General features: G+C 37.8%; 2 protein-coding genes across 2 annotated transcripts in view; both read right to left on the bottom strand.

Annotated features, from left to right (window-relative positions):
• Positions 1–897: 897 nt before the first annotated feature.
• Positions 898–19558, bottom strand: IFRD1 (interferon related developmental regulator 1). The gene is made up of 12 exons (XM_069107033.1): positions 19424–19558; positions 11401–11505; positions 11154–11238; positions 10763–10887; positions 9162–9319; positions 7061–7111; positions 6582–6760; positions 6360–6468; positions 4480–4614; positions 2815–2943; positions 2078–2173; positions 898–1248 (listed from the first exon to the last, which is right to left on the bottom strand). Exons 1-12 carry the CDS (start codon positions 19494–19496, stop codon positions 1159–1161), a joined length of 1335 nt encoding a protein of 444 aa, XP_068963134.1. The 5' UTR covers positions 19497–19558; the 3' UTR covers positions 898–1158.
• LOC138176270 (uncharacterized) overlaps positions 19541–21433 on the bottom strand; it is a 364696-nt gene continuing 362803 nt past the window's right edge. Inside the window, exon 2 of the mRNA XM_069107034.1 lies at positions 19541–19726. Coding sequence (XP_068963135.1) covers positions 19541–19699 — 159 coding nt within the window. The 5' untranslated portion in view covers positions 19700–19726. The remainder of the gene's footprint in view (positions 19727–21433) is intronic.

Genomic DNA, 21433 nt, shown 5'->3' with positions numbered 1-21433 from the left:
GTAAAAAGAAGAAATAAAGTTAATCTGGCAAGATTTACTGTTTGAGGAAGCCATTCTAGCTACCTGATCACCACGTAATTTCTACATGGTCACTAATTATGCCAACAATACATTCTAGATTTTTAATGAGTTTCAAACTTTTAAACAATGTTTTCTAGAACAGTTCAAAGGAACTAGGATATTAGAAAGTTGCTTTTCATTTTTTTTGGTCTACTTGTAAAGGAAAAAATATTTCAAGGAGGTATCTAATCAGTCCTGTTATTAGTCAGTCATTAGCTTTTTGTATCAATCATATAGCATCACATAAGACATAAGTACAAGAATTAAACCCATTTGTTCTTCCAAAGTCAATTACAACTATTTATACCTCAATTTCCATTATTGAAAAAATAGAAACACTTAATGAGCAAAGACTTTTATTTTAAAGCAATGAACACAGTATTACACAGGAGATAAAATCTGTGTTATTGCTTTTAAAGATGTTTAATAAGTGATATGGCATATAACATTCCATTAATACCAAGAGCACTGTTGTGTAATACCTTTGTGTAGCTGAAAGTTTGCACATATTGTGCAATAGAATTCAGTGTGCCAACTGACCAACTGCAATTATCAAGTTCCATTTAAAGGGCAAATATGGCAGCTTTTTAAGAGACTAAGAAACTTTCAGAATTAAGTTACTATTTTTCTACCTTATGGCCAAAATTTATAAACTGTTAAGGGATAAGGAGAATTTGGATTGGTAATAGTCAATTAACATTTCTGGACACCAAAAAGTCTAAGGGGTGTGTGTGTGTATATCCTTGTACAATTTATAACATGCCATTTTCATTCAAGGAATTATCTGAGGTGAACCATGAGAATTTTTGCCCTGCTTCATAAATGGATTCTGATCAAATATTATAAAAACTTTATTAAAAGTTTACTAATTCTATATACAAAGAAGCTTCAATAATTACACTCATTTGCAATACAGCATTAATAAATGTTATACAGTATTAATAAATGTTTTAAGGAATTTAGGCCCCATTACAAAATTTATCTAAGTTATATGTTCACCCTGTCCCCACTCCCATGATAAAAATTGTTAAATACTTTGGAAATTATAGAAAAGATCTTGAATTAAGAAATGAGTAATTGTCTTCAAATAGCAGAAGTCTAGAAGAATTCTCCAACATCTGCTCTCTTGTCACGGCATTTACTTCTAGCTTTTGTTCGAGCTTTAAATGCTGCAGAGTTATATAAATGCTAAAAAAAACAAACAAAAGAACGAGTCAAGTAAAACTTGCATGTGCTCATATAGCTAAACTTTATACACTTTGTGGCCTAACACTGAAAAGGACTGTTACAAAAGCTGAGTTTATAAACTGGCTGTTTGAAATTGTATAAATCTTCTCCTAGAAATGTTATATATGGTTAGACTCAAAAGCTAGAACACAAAGATTTAATGAGCCTAAAAGTACAATTTCTAACTTCTGATACTACAAACATGCCTCTGACCTCTGCTCTACCCTTTCTCACTTTCCCTTCATTCTTGACAACCCATGTACCGCCACAGAGAATCTAGACATAAAGTAGTGATACAAGGTTAAGAACCTAAGAGGTTAGGATGAATCCCAGACAGTAGCAGGATATGCAGTTGTCAGGGGGAAGATAAAAGAAAGGAGGAGAGAAATCTCAAATATAGGGAGCTAACACAGAAGAGGGAACTTCCTTAGGTGCAGTCATTCCTCGGTGGCCATTTGTGTTTGGGGGAGAGGGGATCATTCATCATATACACTTATATGTATAATACATTTGTATATATGTGTATGTGTGTGCATGTGCACCCACAACAAGTCAGGTAGACCATGCAAAGGATTTAGTCAGTCAAACCATAACTCAGGAATATGAAAAAAAATCCCAACCCGACTGAAATAAAACTAAAGTCATAGCAACAGCATCGCTATCATAGTAACATAAACCATTAAGTTCAAATCACTTGAAGATATGAGTAAAACCTATCTACTTTAAATTGCAAATGTTACTTTTAGCTCTATTTTTCTTTAATGCAATGAATAAGGCTTTAAAAACCTACCCTTTCAAAACGAGAAATTTTCATTGTTTTAAGAGTTGCAGCATCAAGCATCACTGGTGGTCCAAGCTCAAATACATTCCGAAGAAATTCATTTGACTAACAAAAATAAATCAATGAGAATTTAAGGTCTGTCAGTAAATATTACGTAGCAACCTTCAAGAATGACAGCATAAATACAAATTTCAACCAGTTTTCCATTTCTGGACTTACAGTAAATTGTTCCTACACGTTTTACACTTAAAGAAAGGCAACAGGCCACTGTGAATGGAGTGCTAGCCTTAAAGGCAAGAAAACAGGGCTTCCAGTCCTGGCTATGATGACCCTGGACAAGATACTTAATCTTAGTGATTACAGGCAATCGTCTAAGACTATAGAGTTGCAAAGGTGATGAGCTGCATTGGCAATGGGAGTTTCTTTACCCAGGAGAATTTGCTATACCAATAAAATCATTGATAAGGTCCTTATCCTTAGGTCTTACATTTATATCACAGAAACTAATTTTTTTACCTTGAATTTCTATATAGGGAAATCGTGGAAGACTGAAACAAAGATACTCCTAAGTGTACAGTGTATTTTTAAAAGTTTTATCAGAAAAAAATCTATTTACTTTTAAATGTTAGATAAAAAAGCTTTCATTTGCATTCCAAGTATAAAAGTTAAATTTGTTCAAAATTAGGAACTTCACAAAATGCTCAAAATTTTAAAAACAAAATATGCAGACAATGGTAGCAACTCACCTGTAGATGATACTGCATCCCTGTTCCCAGAATCTCCTTAAAAGTGTCATAAGTTTGTTTTTTGACCCAGCAATCAATATACATACGTTCAGGCCCAAATTTAACAGTTTCTGTTGGAAAATCGCGTTCCTATTTTTTTTAAAAAAGGGAAATTTAAGGCATTTCCTTAGGAATTAAATTTCTAACCACATAGATGTACATATGCATGATGAAATAAATGCACTGCTAAGCAGTTTTGCAAAAAGTGACTTGGCTTCCTATCCATGATATTTGAAACATGAATACATTTTTAAAAGGTTATAGTTTGAAAGGACCTTGGAGATCACCTTAGTTTTAAATTCTTTCATTTTATTGATGTGAAAACTTAATTAGGGCCAGATAAGTTAAGTGTTATTTTAAGAGCAAAATAATGAAAAATTACAATAAAACACAAAATGGGCATGGGAGGATCAATTAGTAAGTACTTACTAAGTATCTATATGCCAGGCATCAAAGAAACAAGTTATAAGGATGAAAAGCAATTGATTATTTCAACCTAAGCCCCTCAAATGATTTAAAAGGAATTTTTTTAAAAAAGCTATGTGGTGAAGAACTGGAGACTGAGAGGATGCCCATCAACTGGGGAATGGCTGAACAAATTGTGCTTTGTGATTACAATGGGAATACTATTGTGCTACAAGGAATGATGAGCAGGATGCTCTCAGAAAAACCTGGAAAGATTTACATGAGCTGATGCAAAGTGAAATTTACTGTGTACAGAGTAACAGCAATATTGTAAGATGATCAGCTGTGAATGACTTAGCTATTCTCAGTGCTATACAATGATCCAAGACAACTCTGAAGGACTTATGATGAAAAATGTCTACCCAATTCCAGAGAAAGAACTGATGATGTCTGAATACAGATTGAAGCATACTTTTTTAAACTTACTTTATTTTTCTTGGTCTCTGTTTTTTTCTTTTCTTTTCTTTCACAACATGATTATTATGGAAATGCTTTGCATGACTACACATGCATAACCTATATCAAATTGCTTGCCTTCTTTATGGGAGATAGAGGGGGGAAGGGAGGTAAAAAGAGAATTTGGGACTCAAAATTTTAAAAATAAATGTTAAAAATTGTTTTCATATGTAACTGGGGGAAAATAAAATTATTTTTTTTAAAAAAGCTATGTGGTGCACTATAGTAACAAAGATGATTCTACAAAAGTCATATTTCTAATATAAAAGTTAATCTCATATCATGCAGCTCAAAGCCATATAGCTCAAAACTACAGAAGCTAGTACAGAAGGACAAAAATGAGGTTGAGAGAAGCTGTAAATTTTAATCCCAGCTCTGCCACTAATTAGTTACATAACTGATTTATGCTATCATTACCTGTCTGTGCTTCATCTGTAAAACTGGGATTATACTGATCTTCTCTGCCTTAGTATTTTTTATTGAAAAAAATCAAATGAGAAAATATGCAAAACTGCTTTGAAAAATGAAAAGTGGTAATCTTTTAATTTACTATGGCTCTAACTCACTTTAAGAAATCTCATTCTTTACTAGAATACATTACACTGTATTCTACAGAATATACAATAATCACGAGGCTTTTCTGGTTAACAGTGACTATAAAGTAGCTGCAGACGCACATAACGTGGGCAAAGAATTTAAGATTACCTCCACGGCTCTCAGCACATCTCTGAAGACAGACCGCTGCTTCCTTTTGTCAACTTTGGCTCTGTGTTTATTCCCATCTGTAGCCAAAGCTCTGAGCTTCTGAGTCAAAGATTCCATGTCTTCATAATAAAAATCCTAGTAAAGAAAACAAAACTGGTTTTTCCTGGCAATATTGCTAGCTTTTTCTGGAGATCACACTGTAAAGAGCTTTTCAGTTTGGTAAAACAAGACCAACTTCCTCATCAGCATCCAGCTATTCCGACATTTTAGGTGAGACTTTAGCATATGTACACAAGCATGCTAACATGTAAATATCAATGCAGGAGACCATATATTTGCCAAACACTTTCTCTTTTTTTTTTTTTTGAAGCAATTGGGGTTAAGTAACTTGCTCAAGGTTACATGGCCAGTTATTTCTGGGTGTAGTGCTAAGTATCTGAGCCCGGATTCGATCCCAGGTCATCCCAACTCTGGGGCTGGTGCTCTTACTCACTGCGCTACCTGGCCACCCCCCAAACACTTTCTCAAACTGCCTTTCCTCTTCTAAATTCATTCATATAGACTGATTCAACCTTACTCTGTATTCCAAGTTAGTCTACAGCACCAGGCAGGAATAAAGGAGACACAAGTTGGTCCTTGCTCAATAGGACTTTAGAGTTGGAAAAAGGAGGCAGATACACCCAAAACAAAACACTCCACAAGGCAATCTTAGATCAAGGGGGGAGATAATGTAAAAAGTCTGAGGAGAGAGAATGTCTAGATAGCCACTATGAAGAGTGTAAGAGTCAAGCAGGGAAATACCCAAAGGACTGCCATGCCACAGTGAGGGCTGAGATGAAACAAATTTATAGCATATAGAAGTGAGCACAAGCTGCTCACCTTTCCCCTTTTCAAGTATTCAACTGACCAAAATATTTCAAAAACTAACACTTCCATCTTGCTAATTAAACTTTAAACCAAAAATTTAGGAACAATTTGGAACTATGCCCAATGGCTATAAAAATGTGCACATGCCCTTTGTCCCAGCAATACCACCACTAGGTCTATATCCAAAAAAGAAAAGGAGCTACATGTAGAAAAATATTTGCAACAGCTCTTTACTCTATGATACATTTTATGTCTAACAATTAATCTGTTCCTTAGCGAAAGAATTAACAGTAATAACAGCCTTACTAACCATGAGTTTGTATCATGCCAAGGCTAATTTCATTGAACTTGGCATCAGTAAGATTTTGAGTCCTGCTCAGAAACTGGCAGCAAGGTGGTCCTGTGCATGAGTTCAAATCTGGCCTCAGAAACTTACTAGCTATGTCACCCTGGGCAAATCACTTCACCCTGCTTGCCTCAGTTCCTTCAATCTTTAAAATGAGTTGGAGAAGGAAATGGCAAACTATTCCAGTATCTTTGCCAGGAGAGTCCCAAAATGGGGCCACAAAGAGTTGGACACAAATGAAAAACGACCGAACAACAGATACTGTGTGATCTGAGAAAAAAAAATAACTTAATTCCTCTGAGGCTGTTTACTTATTAGCTACAACATGTACTTGGCCCCACCTACCTCTTAGAATAATTTAGTGAATCAAAAGAGATATATTGTAAAAGCATTTTGTAAACCACAAAATACTACATAAGTTGTATGAAACATTATTACTCCTTTGACTGATATTTTTTAGGTATTCATGCCAACCAAATGAGCTTGCAATTCTTGAACCTACCTATGACTATCTAAAACTATCTCTTTTTCCCCTTGAGATATATCAATTCTTCAAATAAATAATAGCCTACAATTCTAAATCCAAAAGGTTGGTAAAAGAACAAAGATTCAAGTGCAACTATGCCATAAATACAAATGTAATTCAATAAGCACCTGACATACTTACATTATCAGTTTCTCTTGCAAGTTCAAAAAGAAGAGCCAAAGCTTCACCGGCAGCAATTCTCATGTTTACATCATCACAAGAGAGCAGGCTTGGAAGTTTGTGTAAATGCCTAGAAAACACAGTTAGTTGTTATTAGACTATTTACAAGAAATTAATTTTACATGAAATCAGAAAAGAAATATTGCCTTCTGGAAATCAAACAGACAAAAATTAAATACGTACATCTCAATCTTTTTCTTCACTTCATTGATTGGGCAGATGGTCAATAACAATGTCCACACTAAAAGAGAGCTGATATGAAGCACTGTGTTAGGGGTGCTGCAGATGCCATTAGTGTCTTTCTCTTTGTGATATGACTTGGTGAAGATATTTTCCAAACATTCCATAGTTGAATATAACTCCTAATTCACAAGAACATAAATTAAGATGACCAATTTAAATTTTATTATACTAGAGCAACAGTGGGGAATATGCAGCCTTGAGGTCACATGTGGCCCTCTACATCCTTGGGTGTGGCCTTTTGACTGAGTCCAAGTTTTATAGAACAAATCATTTTATGAAGGGGATTTGTTCTGTGAAGTTTGGATTCGGTCAAAGGGCTGCACTTGAGGACCTAGAGGGCCACATGTGGCCTCAAAGCCACAGGTTCCCCACCCCTGTACTAGACACATAATAAAACGTATTTTAAGTTTTATACTTACAGTAATGTCATCTGTGGCAATAAAACAGCAAACTCCAAAGCAAGTTGCACACTAAACACAGAAGAGAAGGGAGGTAATTTAATGCTTACTATTTTATTTCTATTTAATTGAAGGTTTTCTAATTAAAGTGTAATTTAAGTTCATGAGAAAATTGTTTAAATGATATCTATTTCTGAAGTCCCCGAGAGCAGCGCTGCAGAAAAGCACTAGAGCAGGAGTTAACATACTTGGGGACTAATTCTGGCTCTGTCAGAATTTGATTGTGGACTTCGCAAAGCATTGCATAATCCTACTTCTTTAAACAGCTTCACAAGTCTAACTCATATAAATAATATAATTGTATTATAAACGGAAGCCATCAATTCTTTCCCCATAATCAAGAAAAACCACTATTTTCATTTCATTACCTCCTCTCCCTAATCACATCAAATGAAATCTTACACAATTTATCCATCAAAAATATGTCATGAAATGCTTATAAACAAAAGGGAAAAGGTTAAAAAGAAATTGCTCTTTTTCAGCACCTATGGCTGACATATTTTTCTATATATTAATTTATACAATTAGTTAATTAGATTTTCATGCCAGATCAAGTTTAGAAATCTCTCTTTTGTAGAAACAAAGAAAAATGACATTTTGCTTTTTGGGGGGAAGGGGGCAATTGGGGTTAAGTAACTTGCCCAAGGTCACACAGCTAGTTTTTGTGTTAAGTGTCTGAGGCTGGATTTGAACTCAGGTCCTCCTGACTCCAGGGCTCTATTCGCTGTGCCAAAATGGGATGCCACATTAGTGTCTCTCAGCTCACAGCCGCCCAAAAAATGGCATTTTTCTACTAAAATCAATCTACCTTCTGTGAACAAAAACAGAATTTTTTAAATGCTCAAGAACAGATTTTTGTTTTAAAAATTAACTCAAAGTTAACTGCTGATCCCAGAGAAGTTTATTCTTTGCTCTTTTGTCCTTCTTAATCCCCAGGAACAGAATTTTTCTTTTGCTTGATAATGACCTATCCTAGACTAATTACATAATATCGAGCTCTTTGTAATTACTGCCACCTTCATGACAAGAAACCTTTTTTCTATGCAGTACCTGACTTTTAAGATAAAATCAATTATACACAATTTAAAACAATGAGTCTGAAACTAATCCCTAATCCTAATTAGTTATCAAGTCAGAGAATCATAGATGTAGAACTGAAACAGATCTGAAAGGCCATCTAGTCCAACAGATGAGGAAACTGAGTCAGGATAAGTTAGGTGACCAACAGGGTCACACATCTAGTAAGCATCTGAGGCAGAATTGGCACTAGCGTCTTAATTTTTAATCCTTATTCTATAAAAATTTGAGTGTTAGCATTTATTAAGTTTTTTTAAATCAGAAGAAGCACTTTGAAAACAATATCTATGAATCTTATCTAGTCCAAGTAATCAATCAAATCCAATCTTAGAAGCATTTTTAACTCTATACACTCTTCTAGAGTCTGGGGATAAAAAGTCCAAAGCAAAGAATGTACCCCCTCAAGGAGCACACATTCTACTTGAGGAATAAAACAGATAAGCAATATATGTGAGCATCTGAAGAGGAAGAGAGCACTTAGCAAAGTACTTCCACTGGTAAAGGCCACGAGAAGATTCGGCCAGACAATCAATGAATGGCGCAATTATGGCGCAGACCAAATCCTAGCCCTGCAACGTACTCCTGAGTCTCAGTCCTATTCGGGAAAACAAAAAAACTGTCATTTATTCCTGCTACATATCTAGGTGAGTAGCCACTTATCCTAAACTATTCAAAGCAGATGGAGGATAGGATTATATTAAGAGATTTCCATCACTCTTTCTTGATAACAGATTCTATTATTTAATAGTACGACAGTTTAAAATAAGATTCAAGAAAGAAATCTCAAAAAATAAAGAGGCAAGAGATATAATTTGATTAACATTAAATGTTGTCCCTAAAACTAAAGGAAAAAAATCATTAAGTACAACTACTAAGAAGAAACAGATGATTATCAAAGGAGAAGTATATTAAAATACATGTGCGGCTTATGACTGGGTTCCCCTGAGGAATACTTAAACTGGGAACATTGACTCATAATACTTACAGCCTGTCTAGCCTGGATACTAGCCGTTCCATCACAAACTATTTTCTTTAGAATAGGCCCAAGAGTCTTTAAAACCTCTTCACTTTCAATTCCAGGCCCCAGCTGTACACAAAGAATACATGCCAGTCCTGCAGCTGCACGCTGTTCATCGCTTTTTCCTGGAGAGGAAACAAAAGTAAAAATATAACTAGTTGACTATGTAAGGGCCACAACTAAATTAACCTTGATTTAGGAGAGAGGATCACCATTTTTCTAAAAATGGCAATATTATAGTCGTATTTGATCTTATAATGCCTATATCTTAAGCTCCTATAAATGTTGTATGGAGAGTTAAAACAAGTCATCTTTGTAGCCTCTGTGTAGTCAATAAATGCTTAAAATTTAATAAAATATGAAAATTAAATAAGAGCTTAGGGCAGCTGGGTGGCACAGTGAATACAGTGTGATGCCTGAAGTCAGGAAGACTCATCTTCCTGAGCTCAAATCTGGCCTTAGACACTTACTAGCTGTGTGACCCTGGGCAAATCACTTAAAACCTGTTTGCCTCAGTTTCCTCATCTGTAAAATGAGCTGGAGAAGAAAATGGCAAACCATTCCAGTATCTTTCCCAAGAAAACCCCAAATGGGATCACAAAAATTCAGACAACTGAAATAACTCAACAACAAAAAGAGATTAATAACCGCTTGTTGACTGATTTCTTCCAAATCATTTCAGATTATTTATATTACTGCTTAACCTAAACTGCATCTTTAAACAGGGCTTTGGTCTTCCTGCAATATACATATATATATTTGTATATTTTTTCCTTTCTTAGGGTTAGTACCATCCCTCTCTTCAGCCCATCCTCAAAGTATGCCTAAAGAGTCCTCTATCACCAGTCACTGCTTCTACCTAAATGGAGACATTTGGACAACAGATTAATAAATAAGCCAAAGGGGAGAAGGGAAGGGGGGAAGGATGGGGGCTTGTCTTTAGAATAAAAGAGGAAATTCCTGGGCTGGCAGTCTGCACAGAGCTCTCTCTTTGTAAAAATTTCCTTGATAGCCAAGAATTTTTGTTTGTACAATTGCATATGACAAAAATTTATTTTTATGAGTGGTAACTAAAATCAGTATTTTGAGAATTGTGGAAACTAAATATTTCTACACATTCAAGTAAAATTAAAGCAAATTAATACTGGATTGATACTTTAAATTTTAAATATAAGTAATGGGTTCTAAAACATCTAAAGTTCTGTAATTCACATCCATAATACATACAACATAGTCATAAACACTATGTTAGTTATGATCAATGCTTTAAAAAAAGATTCAGGAATTTCTTCTACTAAAGGCCTGTCCCATAGTAACCCAGTTGGCTACTAACAGTTGAAAAACAGTATTGAGTCCTCCTGAATAGATGGATTAAGGCATACTGTATATGTCTCAAATTGCCTCAGTATAAAGATTATCAGAAACTTTCAGGAAAAAACCTTACCACAACCATTGACAGTCACCTTAAAGTAAGGCCCCCGACAATTATTATGGTCATCACAATGCTATTCTAAGGAAGGTGCAAAACATAATTGTTTATGACTGTTAGCAATTTTTAAAAATATTACCTTTCTTTAAGCAGCGTTCAATGCTGTCTGTTAATGTTATTCTTCTCTCCAGAATAAATTCATAAAGAATTTTAGAAGCCATTGCATTTTTAATGCCTTCAAGAGCAGCCTGCCTGGTCTTTGCACTGTAGAAAATCAAACATTTGGACATAATAAAGCTAAAGTATTTTTAGACTGATATGTTAGCTCATTTTTATAATTCTAGGACGCTAAACATTTCAAGTATTTTCTAATAAAATCTAAAAATACTTTACACACAAAAACTACATGGTTCTTATGAAACTACTCAATAGATTCATTTTTTCCATTTTCTTCTTTTATCACATTACCAGGCATAAAAGGTAAAGTAATTAAGAAGTCCCACATGATTTTTCCCCCCAATACTGCTTACCTCTTGTCAAAGGTTAGGTCAATTAATCCCTTCAGTTTGTATTCTAAATCTTCCTGAGTTCCTTCTTCATCAAGGACTTCTGGCCCTAATGAAATATAAGCCAAGAAATATTAGCTTTAGTAAAAAGAGGAAGGAATAGGGCAATTGCTTGTCTAAGTTTCTAAAAAGGTTTTCCACAATTATACTTTAAAAAACACCCATTCATCTGAAGCAACATCTACTCTTATAGTTGCAAAAGGAAGCATACCATCCTCAGCAAAGCTGGCAGGATCACTGAAACCACTGCAATGGCTCATAGTTTCAATTGATGCATCTTCATCACTAAAAGGCTGCACATTTCGATGCTGGCCGCCTGAGAAGAAAGGAGAAGACGTTAGACAATTTGAAAATATATTTGCCTAATTTTCATGAGGATTTTAAAATGCAGGAGTGACCCATTTTAAGCAATCTGATTTCTGCTTCTTACACATGAACATAACCTTTATCATCACTACTTATGTATGTACTGTTTCTTCCTAATAAGATCATAAACTCATGACATGAGGACCTCTAATGCCTTGGCACAGTTTATGCACATAATAACTCCTTAATAATGATCCTATCAAGGGAGCCATAATCTAGTGAAAAGAGTCAGACCTGGAACCAGGGGACACGTCAATCTATGAATGAATAAGCGTTTATGAAATGTCTACTATATGCCAGGCACTGTGCTAAGTGTACTGGATCTAAGTTTGCATTCCAAATCTTCTATATCATTAATATCTATATGACCTTGAGCAAATCACTTTCTTGGCCTCAGTTTCCTAATCTATACAATGAGGGAGTTGGACTCAAAGATCTCCAATTCCTTCCACTTCTGAGTTCTATGATCTTAACAACAAAACTCCAAATTTATAAAACTGAGGGGTGGAGGGAGTACAGAGGGGTCACTCATAATGGAAATGGATTTATTGCTTTACTACTACAAACACCCTGTTCTTAGACTAATCAGTGTTGACCAATACTGATTAAAGATGGGATGAGTACATTTATACATGTGGTATTTAAAGAAAAAGAGGGGGTTTTTTGGTTCTAAAATACTAAATCAATATCCTCACATTAAAAGCTTCCTTTAAGCTTTTAATGTGATAATGCTTCAATTACCCTAGCTGAATAATATCATCATTTGCATAGCAACTTAACTCATGTTATTAATATTATTTTAGACTTTTTCATTGGCTTAAGAAACCCCAAGTACAATGCAGATTCTGCACCCACTCTGCAACTTACAGTCTGTTGCTCAAAACGCAGAGAATGGCAAGGGATAAGTGACAATGCCAAGAGTCAAAGTTAGCATTTGCCAGAGGGACTTGAATCCTGACTCCAAAGTCAATGCCTCTCACCAACATACAATGCTGCCTCTCCTTTTTAGGATTAAAAAATATTAAATCAACTACAGTTGATAGTGGTGGTAACGAGGATCATCTAAAATACTGGACATTGAGTCAGAAAACCTACTCTAATTTTAGTTAAGATATGCATGTGTGAATGTATATGTGTGTATCTTAATAGAGTGTTGTGTGATTATGCCCACTATTCTCATGTCCAAGGAAGAATATATCATAGGAACATTCAAATTCTTGTTTACTATATTGCTTACTGTCATAGCACTACTTAGGAAAACAAAGTTGCATGATGTCCTCAAGAATATAAATAATTCTATTAATTTTTAAGCTTTTTGTTTTCTTATTAAGAAGAAAAGGGAGCAAGTGCTATGACAAGAGATAAAATCTTTACAAGAAGTAGCAGAGTACACTGATAAATTTCTCCTTTTAAGATAACTTTTACTCTAAGGTATTTCCTATAAGTTCCAGCAGTTTAGGGCCTAATGAGATTGCAAAAATGTAGAAGACAATTCTCTTATAATTTTATAGCTAGAAAAGACCTTAGAGATGATTTAAACCATTACTTCATTTTCCAGATGAAAAACCTTTTAAAACTCTGGAGTGAAGTGATTTGCTCATGATCACAAGGGCAGAGGCCAGGACTAGAAACCAGGTCTCATGATTCCTTGTTCAGTATTTTTTCCTCTGTACAACAGATTTCATTCTTTTAAATATTATTAATAAGATGCAGTATGATAGATGGGCTCAAGAGTTAGTAAGAGAAGACCTGGGTTCAAGTTCCACCTCTGATAAGTGTGTTATGTTACTCTGCACATGTCACATAACAAGTTGTTACTATGTTTACATAATTGAAGTCTGAGGTGTCATTTAAATAGACATCTCCAACTAAGACAGTAGACCATGACTAATAATTATCAGTGAGCACAAGTATTTGGCTTTGTGATAGTTTTCTGGCTCTAAACTTAACTATCTGTTATTATTTTCTACAATGTAATCTTTATAGATGGCCATCTTTTAAGTGCTACACTGTTATCCACAAAATATCAAAAGATCCTGAATAGAAAATAAATGGAAACAAAGGCTTGAGAAATGGATGAAAATAACAAACAGTCTAACAAATCATGATGGAACTTACTCAGCTATAACAAAGAATATGATGAATATAGTTAAAGCACGGAAAAAAATTTCAAGAACTGAAACAAAGTAAGCAGAGCCAAGAGAACAACATACATGATAACTACAAGAATGTAAAGAACCCATAAAACCATCAAAAATAAATGTTGCAAAATTAAAAGCAAGAAGGTAGGCTACAAAGAAGAGATATAAGAAGATACCTCCCCTCACTCCTTTGCAGAGGTGGGTCCACAGGGGTGGAATATTGCTTGTGTTGCCGGAATTTTTTCCCGGCTCTTCCTCTTTTTATTTTAATTCTTTGTTATATGGAATGGCTCTCTGGAATGGGGAGGGGCAACACGAGGAAAATTTAGGCAGATATAAAACCAAAAGATATTAGTTAAGATTTAATTTTAAAAAGCATATTTATGTGATCTACATTACTAGGTCCCCACAGATGAAATTTTAAAGATCTAACCTATAAATTTTCTTCCCATTTGTTGTCTCCTTCTACATGGGTCATTTTGATCCTAAATTGGTACCTACCAGAACCAAAGAATTTCTTTAGGTGAATTTTATCACTTTCACTGTAGGAAAATGGTGTCACAAGTCAACACAAATCTCTAAAGGAAACTTTTAAAAGGTTCCTTTCATTTCACAATTTCTCCATTTGTGCTACTCTTTAAATTAATATACATGTAGAAGAAACAGCACTGGATTTGGAAGCTAGACTTTGTTCAAAACCTAATTTTACTAGATACATGACACCATGGATGATATAGCTATCCCTTCCACATCACAGGGTTGGGGGCATGAAACCCCCACAATCTGGAAAATCCATGTAAAATTGTTGGTACTCCCTTCATACCAGAAGTCATCTGAATTTTTTCTTCTTTTATGGGGTGTGTTTATGGTACTTTATTATAAAATTGGAGTTAAGTATTTAGTAATAGGCTCTGAGTCATTTGCTGGTCTTTGTGTGTCATTCTGACTTCTGCAAAACTCCCCCCAAATTCCCATTTATTTTCTTATGCTGATTTGAGATATATGGAAACCATGCTGGAGAAAGTCAAGATGTGGAAGAGTAACACTAGTTTAACCATTATGAGACTCATACATAAAATGAAGTTAATATCAGCAGTCTGTAATTCAGGGGATTATTATGAGATGTCACTATATTTAAAGCACTTTTTTAAATCTTAAAGCACCACACAAATACAAGTTTGTTATCTGTAACACCTTTCAGTTATTATGGAAAAAGAACAGAAGTAAAATTGTATCTGTCCCCATCTTTGTATGGATATCCCCTAAATGATCCTACCCAAATACAATCACTAGATAGTACTAGATAAGAGAGTGCAGAACTGACAAGGTTAGGTCTCAGTCCTCAAATTCAAATTTAAGGAGTTTGACCAAGATCAGGTTCATAGTACAGAATCATAGGATTTTAAAGCAGGAAGGAACTTTAGAAACAACAATAAACACTTAAATAGTGCTTTTAGATTTGCAAAGTGTGTTTCAAGTATTTATCTAACATTTCACCCTTACAACACTGAGAGGCAGGTGCTATTATCCTCATTTTACAGATGAAGAAACTGAGGCAAAAGAGGTTAAGCAAATTGCCCAGTGTCATATTGGTAGTGTCAAACACTAGATTTGAACTCAGGACTTCATGACATCCAGAGGATGTCACTTTGTAAACTTGTGTCATCTAGCTCCCTCTCAAAATTAATTAGATCAATAATGATTAAAAATACCAAGCCAGATCCACTAACTAATGTCCCAACATGTTGGGGGAAACATTCCATTTGGACACACCAGTGTCCCATTTCCTATGGTTCATCTTCACCCCACCGCTGTGTTTTCTCTCAAATGCTGCCTCCCTTTCTAGGGTCACAGGCACAGGTCAGATTCTTTAGGGGGACATATTCCCCCCTCTCCAAGGGCAACTATACCAGATGGGAGCTGTCTCCCGTTGTCAAGTAAACAAGCATTTATTATGTGCCTCTGTTCCCTGTACTGAGCTAAAAAGTACTGGGGGTACAAAAGCAAACTACAGACCCTGTCCCAAAGGAGTTCACAGTCTTATGGGGAGGCAACACATAAACAAGTATGTTACAAACATGCTATATACATGATAAAATGGAAAGAGAATCTCAGAGAGAAGGCACTAATACTGGGGACTATGAAATCCTTCTTGCAGATAATGGCTTTGTAGACTTTGTCTAAGACTTGAAGGAAGCCAGAAGGAGGGAGAATTCCAGGCATGGGGGACAGTCAATGAAAATGCAAGTCAGGAGAAATTTGAGAAATATATTATGAGGAAGTCAGTGTCACTGAAGAGTAGACAGAAAGAAGTTCTAAGACAATTGGAAAGGTAGGAAAGGAGAAGGTTATGAAGGGCTTTAAAGAGGAGGGATTTTATATTTGATTCAAAAGGTAAGAGGAAGCCAATGCAGTTCACTGAATAAAGTGGCAGGGTGATATGATTAAACCTGCACTTTAAGATCAACTGGGCAACTGAGTGCAGGATACTCTAGAGTGGGGAAGAGTTGAGGCATTGAGACCACTCAGTAGATTATTGAAATAGTCCAAGTGTGAGGTAATGAGGTTCAGGACTCAGAAGTGACAAAGGAAAAAGTGGGTGTATACAAGAAATATTACAAAGGTAGAATTGACAGAACGTGGCAACTGATATGTATAGGTGGTAAGAAAGAAGAGTCAGACACTTAGGTTGTAAGCCTGGGGACTGAGAACATGGTAGTATCAGTGATGGTAACAGGGAAGTTAGGAAGAAGGGAAGGTTTAGGAAGAATGACAGATAGTCCAGTTTTTGGCCATGCTGAATTTAAGAGGTCTATGAAACATAGTTTCAGATGTCCAATTTGGCGGTCAGAAGTAGGAAAGCAGAGGAAGGATAGAGGTTAGGATTGGAGTGATCTGAGAGTCATTTGCATAGAGATGATCACTGAATCCATGGGAGGATGTCTAGAATCAGCATCTATCAATCAGGGCATACCAGCCAAGCTAAGATCTTTTTTCTTTTGCTTTTTGGAGAGGGGAAGGTAAGGCAACTGGGGTTGCCCAAGGTCACACAGCTAGTTTTTTGTGTTAAGTGTCTGAGGCCACATTTGAATTCAGGTCCTCCTGACTCCAGGGCCAGTGCTCTATTCACTGGGCCACCTAGCCACCCCCAAGCTAAGATCTTAAAGCCTTTCCCAACACCATGGGTACACTCCCACTAAGTCCCCAATTTGATCCCGGATTCACAGTAGCCTCCTTAGCATGCAATCTGAAGGACTTTCTCCATGTCTAAACAGAAAACAGTTTCTAGTATGGGAAGAAAAAACAAAAACTTTAACATACAGGAATAGGGCTTGACAACTTGAACTCAAAACTCCTTTCCATTTACTGGAAGAAGATGCAAGGGAGTTATAGTATGTTTCTAATACAAGGAAAGCATTAGTATCAGCATTACTCATGCTACCACTATCACGTCAGCTTCTAAGGCCCTCCCTTCCATAATTTCCATGTCAACAATATAAGAAAGTTCATTAGAATTCAGAACAGGAAAGGAACAGAGTTCAAAGAAACCTTAGGAAAGTTATCTTAAGTTTGTTCTTATTTTACAGTTAAGGCAAAAATAAAGTCCAAAGAGGATGAAGCAAATTATTCCAAAGCCCCATGGCTAGAGAATCAAGACTAATTGCTAGAAACAGAAGCCAGCCAAGTTTATGTATACATAGCACTTATGCATCCAAATTTGATGAACACATACTTCAGGAATGATGCAACGTCCATTCTTCACTGAACACACATCTAACAAATGATGCACAAGGCACTCTATTTTGGAAACACCACCTACTTGGGATAGCAGCTGAAATAATTTTCTTTTGAGGGTGAAAGTGAGAGTCTAGATCAGAGGTAGGGAACCCAAGGCCTCCTTTTATTAAGGGGATTTGTTGTGTGAAGTTTGGATTCAAAGGGTCCAAACTTAAGGACCTACAAGGCCACATGTGGCCTTGAGGCCAAAGCTTCCTTTGATCTAGGTCATGATTCAGAATGGGGAACTTCTTGCATTGAAACAATCATCTACAAGTGGCTGCCTGGGGTGCCAAGGTTTTGTCTAATCTTGAAGCTATTTATATATGTCAAAAGGTAGTACTTTATCCAAGGCTGGTTCTCTATCTACTGCTCCAAGGTGACTATGCTAAAAAGAAAAATCACACATTTTAGAGAAAATTAAAGTTGATAGGCAGAAAAAAAGAGAAAATATTGTTTTAAAAAGTATTTTGTAGAACACAGCAATTATTCAAAAGGCTTTTTGTTAAGAATACAAGCTTTAAGCAGGGAGTAGTAATTCTCTCAGTAAATTCTAGTAATAAGTCTTATCAGTACTGTTCCCAGAGCACTAACTCAGAATCATCCTTTAAGCTAAAACTTGGCCTATTTTATATGAAATAAGGCAAATCATTCTGAACTTCAACTATCAGTGGGGTTAATCAAAACTTTCCAAAAAACTTGCATTACCTATTTACATGTCTACAATGACTGATTAAAGGCCCTCAATATATGAGAAACTTAAACTCAACCATCTAAATAATTTGGAAGACTAAGGCTGCATTTTGGTTTTAAAATGTTTAGTTCTGTACCGGATAGGACCTTAGCCTGGATGAGAACAACGACAACGTTAGTAACTCAAGAGAAATAATAAAGCAAAGCCTCCACACCATTTGGTCAACAAGAACCAAAAAATATCTATAAACAAGTTTCCAAGTAAGGAAACTAGTTCCTGTTTTTTCGTTAATCTATTACTGGTTTGGTTTTCTCATGGACCCTTCCTTATCCTTTTTACTTGTTTTCAGACTATCTAGTGGATGAATGTAAAGAAATGTCTATTCCTTCAAGTCATTACATTCACCTAGGGAAGGAATAAGAGTACTGAGATCAGGGATAAGGGGGTGGGGAGTGGGGGGAGGTAATTTGAGCCTGGGGAGGGAGAAGAGGCATGTCCTGAGATGGCAATATGGGCCAGTGGCTCTTAATTAGAGGGCTGATGGAGTGAGGGAAACCTAGCTAGCTCCCTGCTCCTATGCTGCAAGGCCACCCCGGAGGTTGGTCGTTGGGGGTAGGAGTGGAGGTCACGGGCACGGGGGAAGCAGACCTCGATCCCTGCTGTCACCCCACAGCGTCAGGTCCCATTCCGGCTGACGCAGGAGCCGGCCGGTCCTACGCACAAGGGGTGGACGGGGAGGGGGAGCAGAGGGAAGGGCCAGAAGTAACCCGGAATGCCGACTCTGGGAAGGAAGGTGCCAGGCCGGCGGGCGGGTGACATTCCCTGGAGACTCCATTTTGGAAAGGGGGTCAGAAGGGAGGGGGCGGGAGTGTCCCGGAGCGAGGTCCAACAAAAGCAGATTAAACTCTCAGAGAACCTTCTGCGTCCCGTCACCCCGACCCCAGGAAAACTTCCTCCTCCCAGCAGCCCGCTTCCTTCTCAGGTGCAGGGACACAGCACACCCCCGGCCCGCCACCTCACACCCCGCCCCTTGTCCCTAGAAGCCCCACGGTCTCCGCCATTGTGCGCGAGGGGACAGCGCAGCACGGTCTCAAAGGCATGTCGGGAATGGTAGTTCTCCTGGTCTCCATGGGGGTAACCCCGAAACTGGATGTCACGGAGGAGGAGCACTACAACTCCCACAATGCCCGAGCCCGGGTGCGACGCGTGGACTAGGCCGACAGCGACTGGGATGCCGGTGGTAGGACGGCCCTCACCTGCTGCCGCCGCCGCTGCTGCTCCTGCGCCGCCGCCGCGGTGGGGAGTGTTCCGCTTCTTATTCTTCGGCATCGTAGGACGCCCGGTGCCGCCTGGAGTTGAAAGCACAACGAGGATCAGCCGATGGAGCTGCACTTTTTACTCGTGCGTCTGTGCGGCGGGTGGCTAAGAGATAAATCTTCGGCTAACAACAAAGGCGAGAAACGACGAGGGGAAGAGTGGGCGATGGCGGCAGCAGAAATCCCCGTGAAGAGCTGTGAGCGAAATCGATACATGTTTCTCTCTAGCGCGGGAGCTAAGGCGGGGCGGTCCGGGGCCACAACGCCTTATGTACTGGGACCGTTTGTCGTCACCATATATGGGCGGGGCCTCCGCCCTCAAAAGACCAATCCGGACGGACCAATCGACCCCTACTCCTCACCACCCCGCATCCGGTCTGGTCTGTCAGAGACGTAGACTCCCAATCCCATCCTGCAACACGCCCCGTGGAACCTAGAGGTTGGGCGGTCGTTGCTGCGCTGCATGCTGGGGAATGTTGTTTCTAGGAGAGCGACAGCCTGTAGGAGCACTCTCCCCTCCCCCTCAAGCCAGCTTCTTTCCTTGTCTCGCCGGCTTCACCCACGTGACTTCGCCCTCGTCCCCGCCCCTCTTGGTCAGTGAGTGACGCCTGGGCAGTCGCGGGGCGTGAGCTATAGGACTTACTTGTGCTTTGGACTGCGCCCTTGGGGCCCTTCCCACTTTTATTAACCCTCCCTTCTGGCACCGAGGGAAGGAAACTTGCCACAATTCCTCTCCCTGATTTTCTCCCTATTTTCTTTGCTTTTTTCCTTTGTCACCTCTTTTTCACTTGGGTGTGTTGGGTGCATTGGGTCCAAGTTCATTGTTTTGTTTATTCCTGAAGGAAATTTTCTTTTTTAATTTACTTAGCTGTGGGATGATAAAATTTCTTATAGCACTTGGGGAAATTTTTCTAAAAATCAGTAAGCTGTTATCAGTTTACTGCCCTGCCTTGCCAGTTACTGGGTTGATTTGGGGATACAGCTGACTTCTGAACATTTAACAGCAGGTAAGGCAAAATAGCAGTTATAAATAGCCACCCTCAACAATGTTTTTACTTGTGACCCACGCGTGGCTCCTTCACAACATTTGTCATTCAGGGACTGTTAGACTCATCTCCACTAAAAGACCTACCTACTCCTATGCCTTATCTTGGGATGGGAGATGAGCCAGGCTTCTCAAAGGGCACACAGCCCACACTGGCAGGTCCTACTAAGCTAGACGGAAAGGCGTCAGAGGTATGACTCTTCATAGAGGATTGCTGCCATTGGAGGCCAACCTCTTTAATTTTGTGAGAGCTCATCAGTGGAAAGAAAGAGTATCCATGTCTATGAACTTACAGACCCTTGAAGATCCAATAACTACAATCATGATTCTTTAAAGTTATCTACTGTTACGATTTTGAAATCTCTGCTTCTAGCTCAGCGTCTTTGGACCAGCATCTTCTCACTTATTTTAAATGGGGTGGAGTGAATCCATCCCCTACACACATCCTTAAAACAACTTCATTTGGCCCCACTATCTTTCTGTTTCTTTCTACTCACTACCAAATCCGTAGAAAATACTATCTATTCCTCACTTCTCACTTATTTCTCAGTACTTTGTAGTGGGCTTAACACTCCCACCACGAAATGAAACTGCTCTGTCTTAGGTCACCATTTATCTTCTTACTGCTAAATCTGGTGATCTTTTCTTAGTCTTCATTTTTCTTGAACTTTCTACAGCATCAACACTACTGATCACTCTGTTCTCTAAGACATTCCATTTCTAGGCTTTTGTGAAACTCTTCTCTACTGGTACTCTTCCTACTTGCCCAGCCATTTGTTCTCAGTTTTTTGTTTGCTTTTGCTGGATTACTATCGCTGTATTCTGGATTCTTTTCTCCCTCTACACATCCTTCTGGTGATCATCTCATTAGTTCTCAAGTATCCAGTTATCTCTATGCAAATGAG

This window comes from Petaurus breviceps, unplaced genomic scaffold (assembly GCF_028583685.1).
Source record: "Petaurus breviceps papuanus isolate PSGF00001 unplaced genomic scaffold, PetGlider_PUasm1.0 84, whole genome shotgun sequence".
NCBI classification, from domain to species: Eukaryota; Metazoa; Chordata; class Mammalia; order Diprotodontia; family Petauridae; genus Petaurus; species Petaurus breviceps.
The sequence above is the reverse complement of the archived record's forward strand: the minus strand, read 5'-3'. Positions and strand labels throughout refer to the sequence as shown.

Bases quoted from the DNA above. Each gene is read 5' to 3' on its own strand.
- IFRD1 (XM_069107033.1), bottom strand. From the start codon at position 19,496: ATGCCGAAGAATAAGAAGCGGAACACTCCCCACCGCGGCGGCGGCGCA. The intron at 9,320-10,762 runs GTAATATTTTTA...TTTCCTCTCCAG, and splicing joins TGAACGCTGCTTAAAGAAAG to GAAAAAGCGATGAACAGCGT. The intron at 7,112-9,161 runs GTAAGTATTATG...TTCTGTGTTTAG, and splicing joins GTATCCAGGCTAGACAGGCT to TGTGCAACTTGCTTTGGAGT.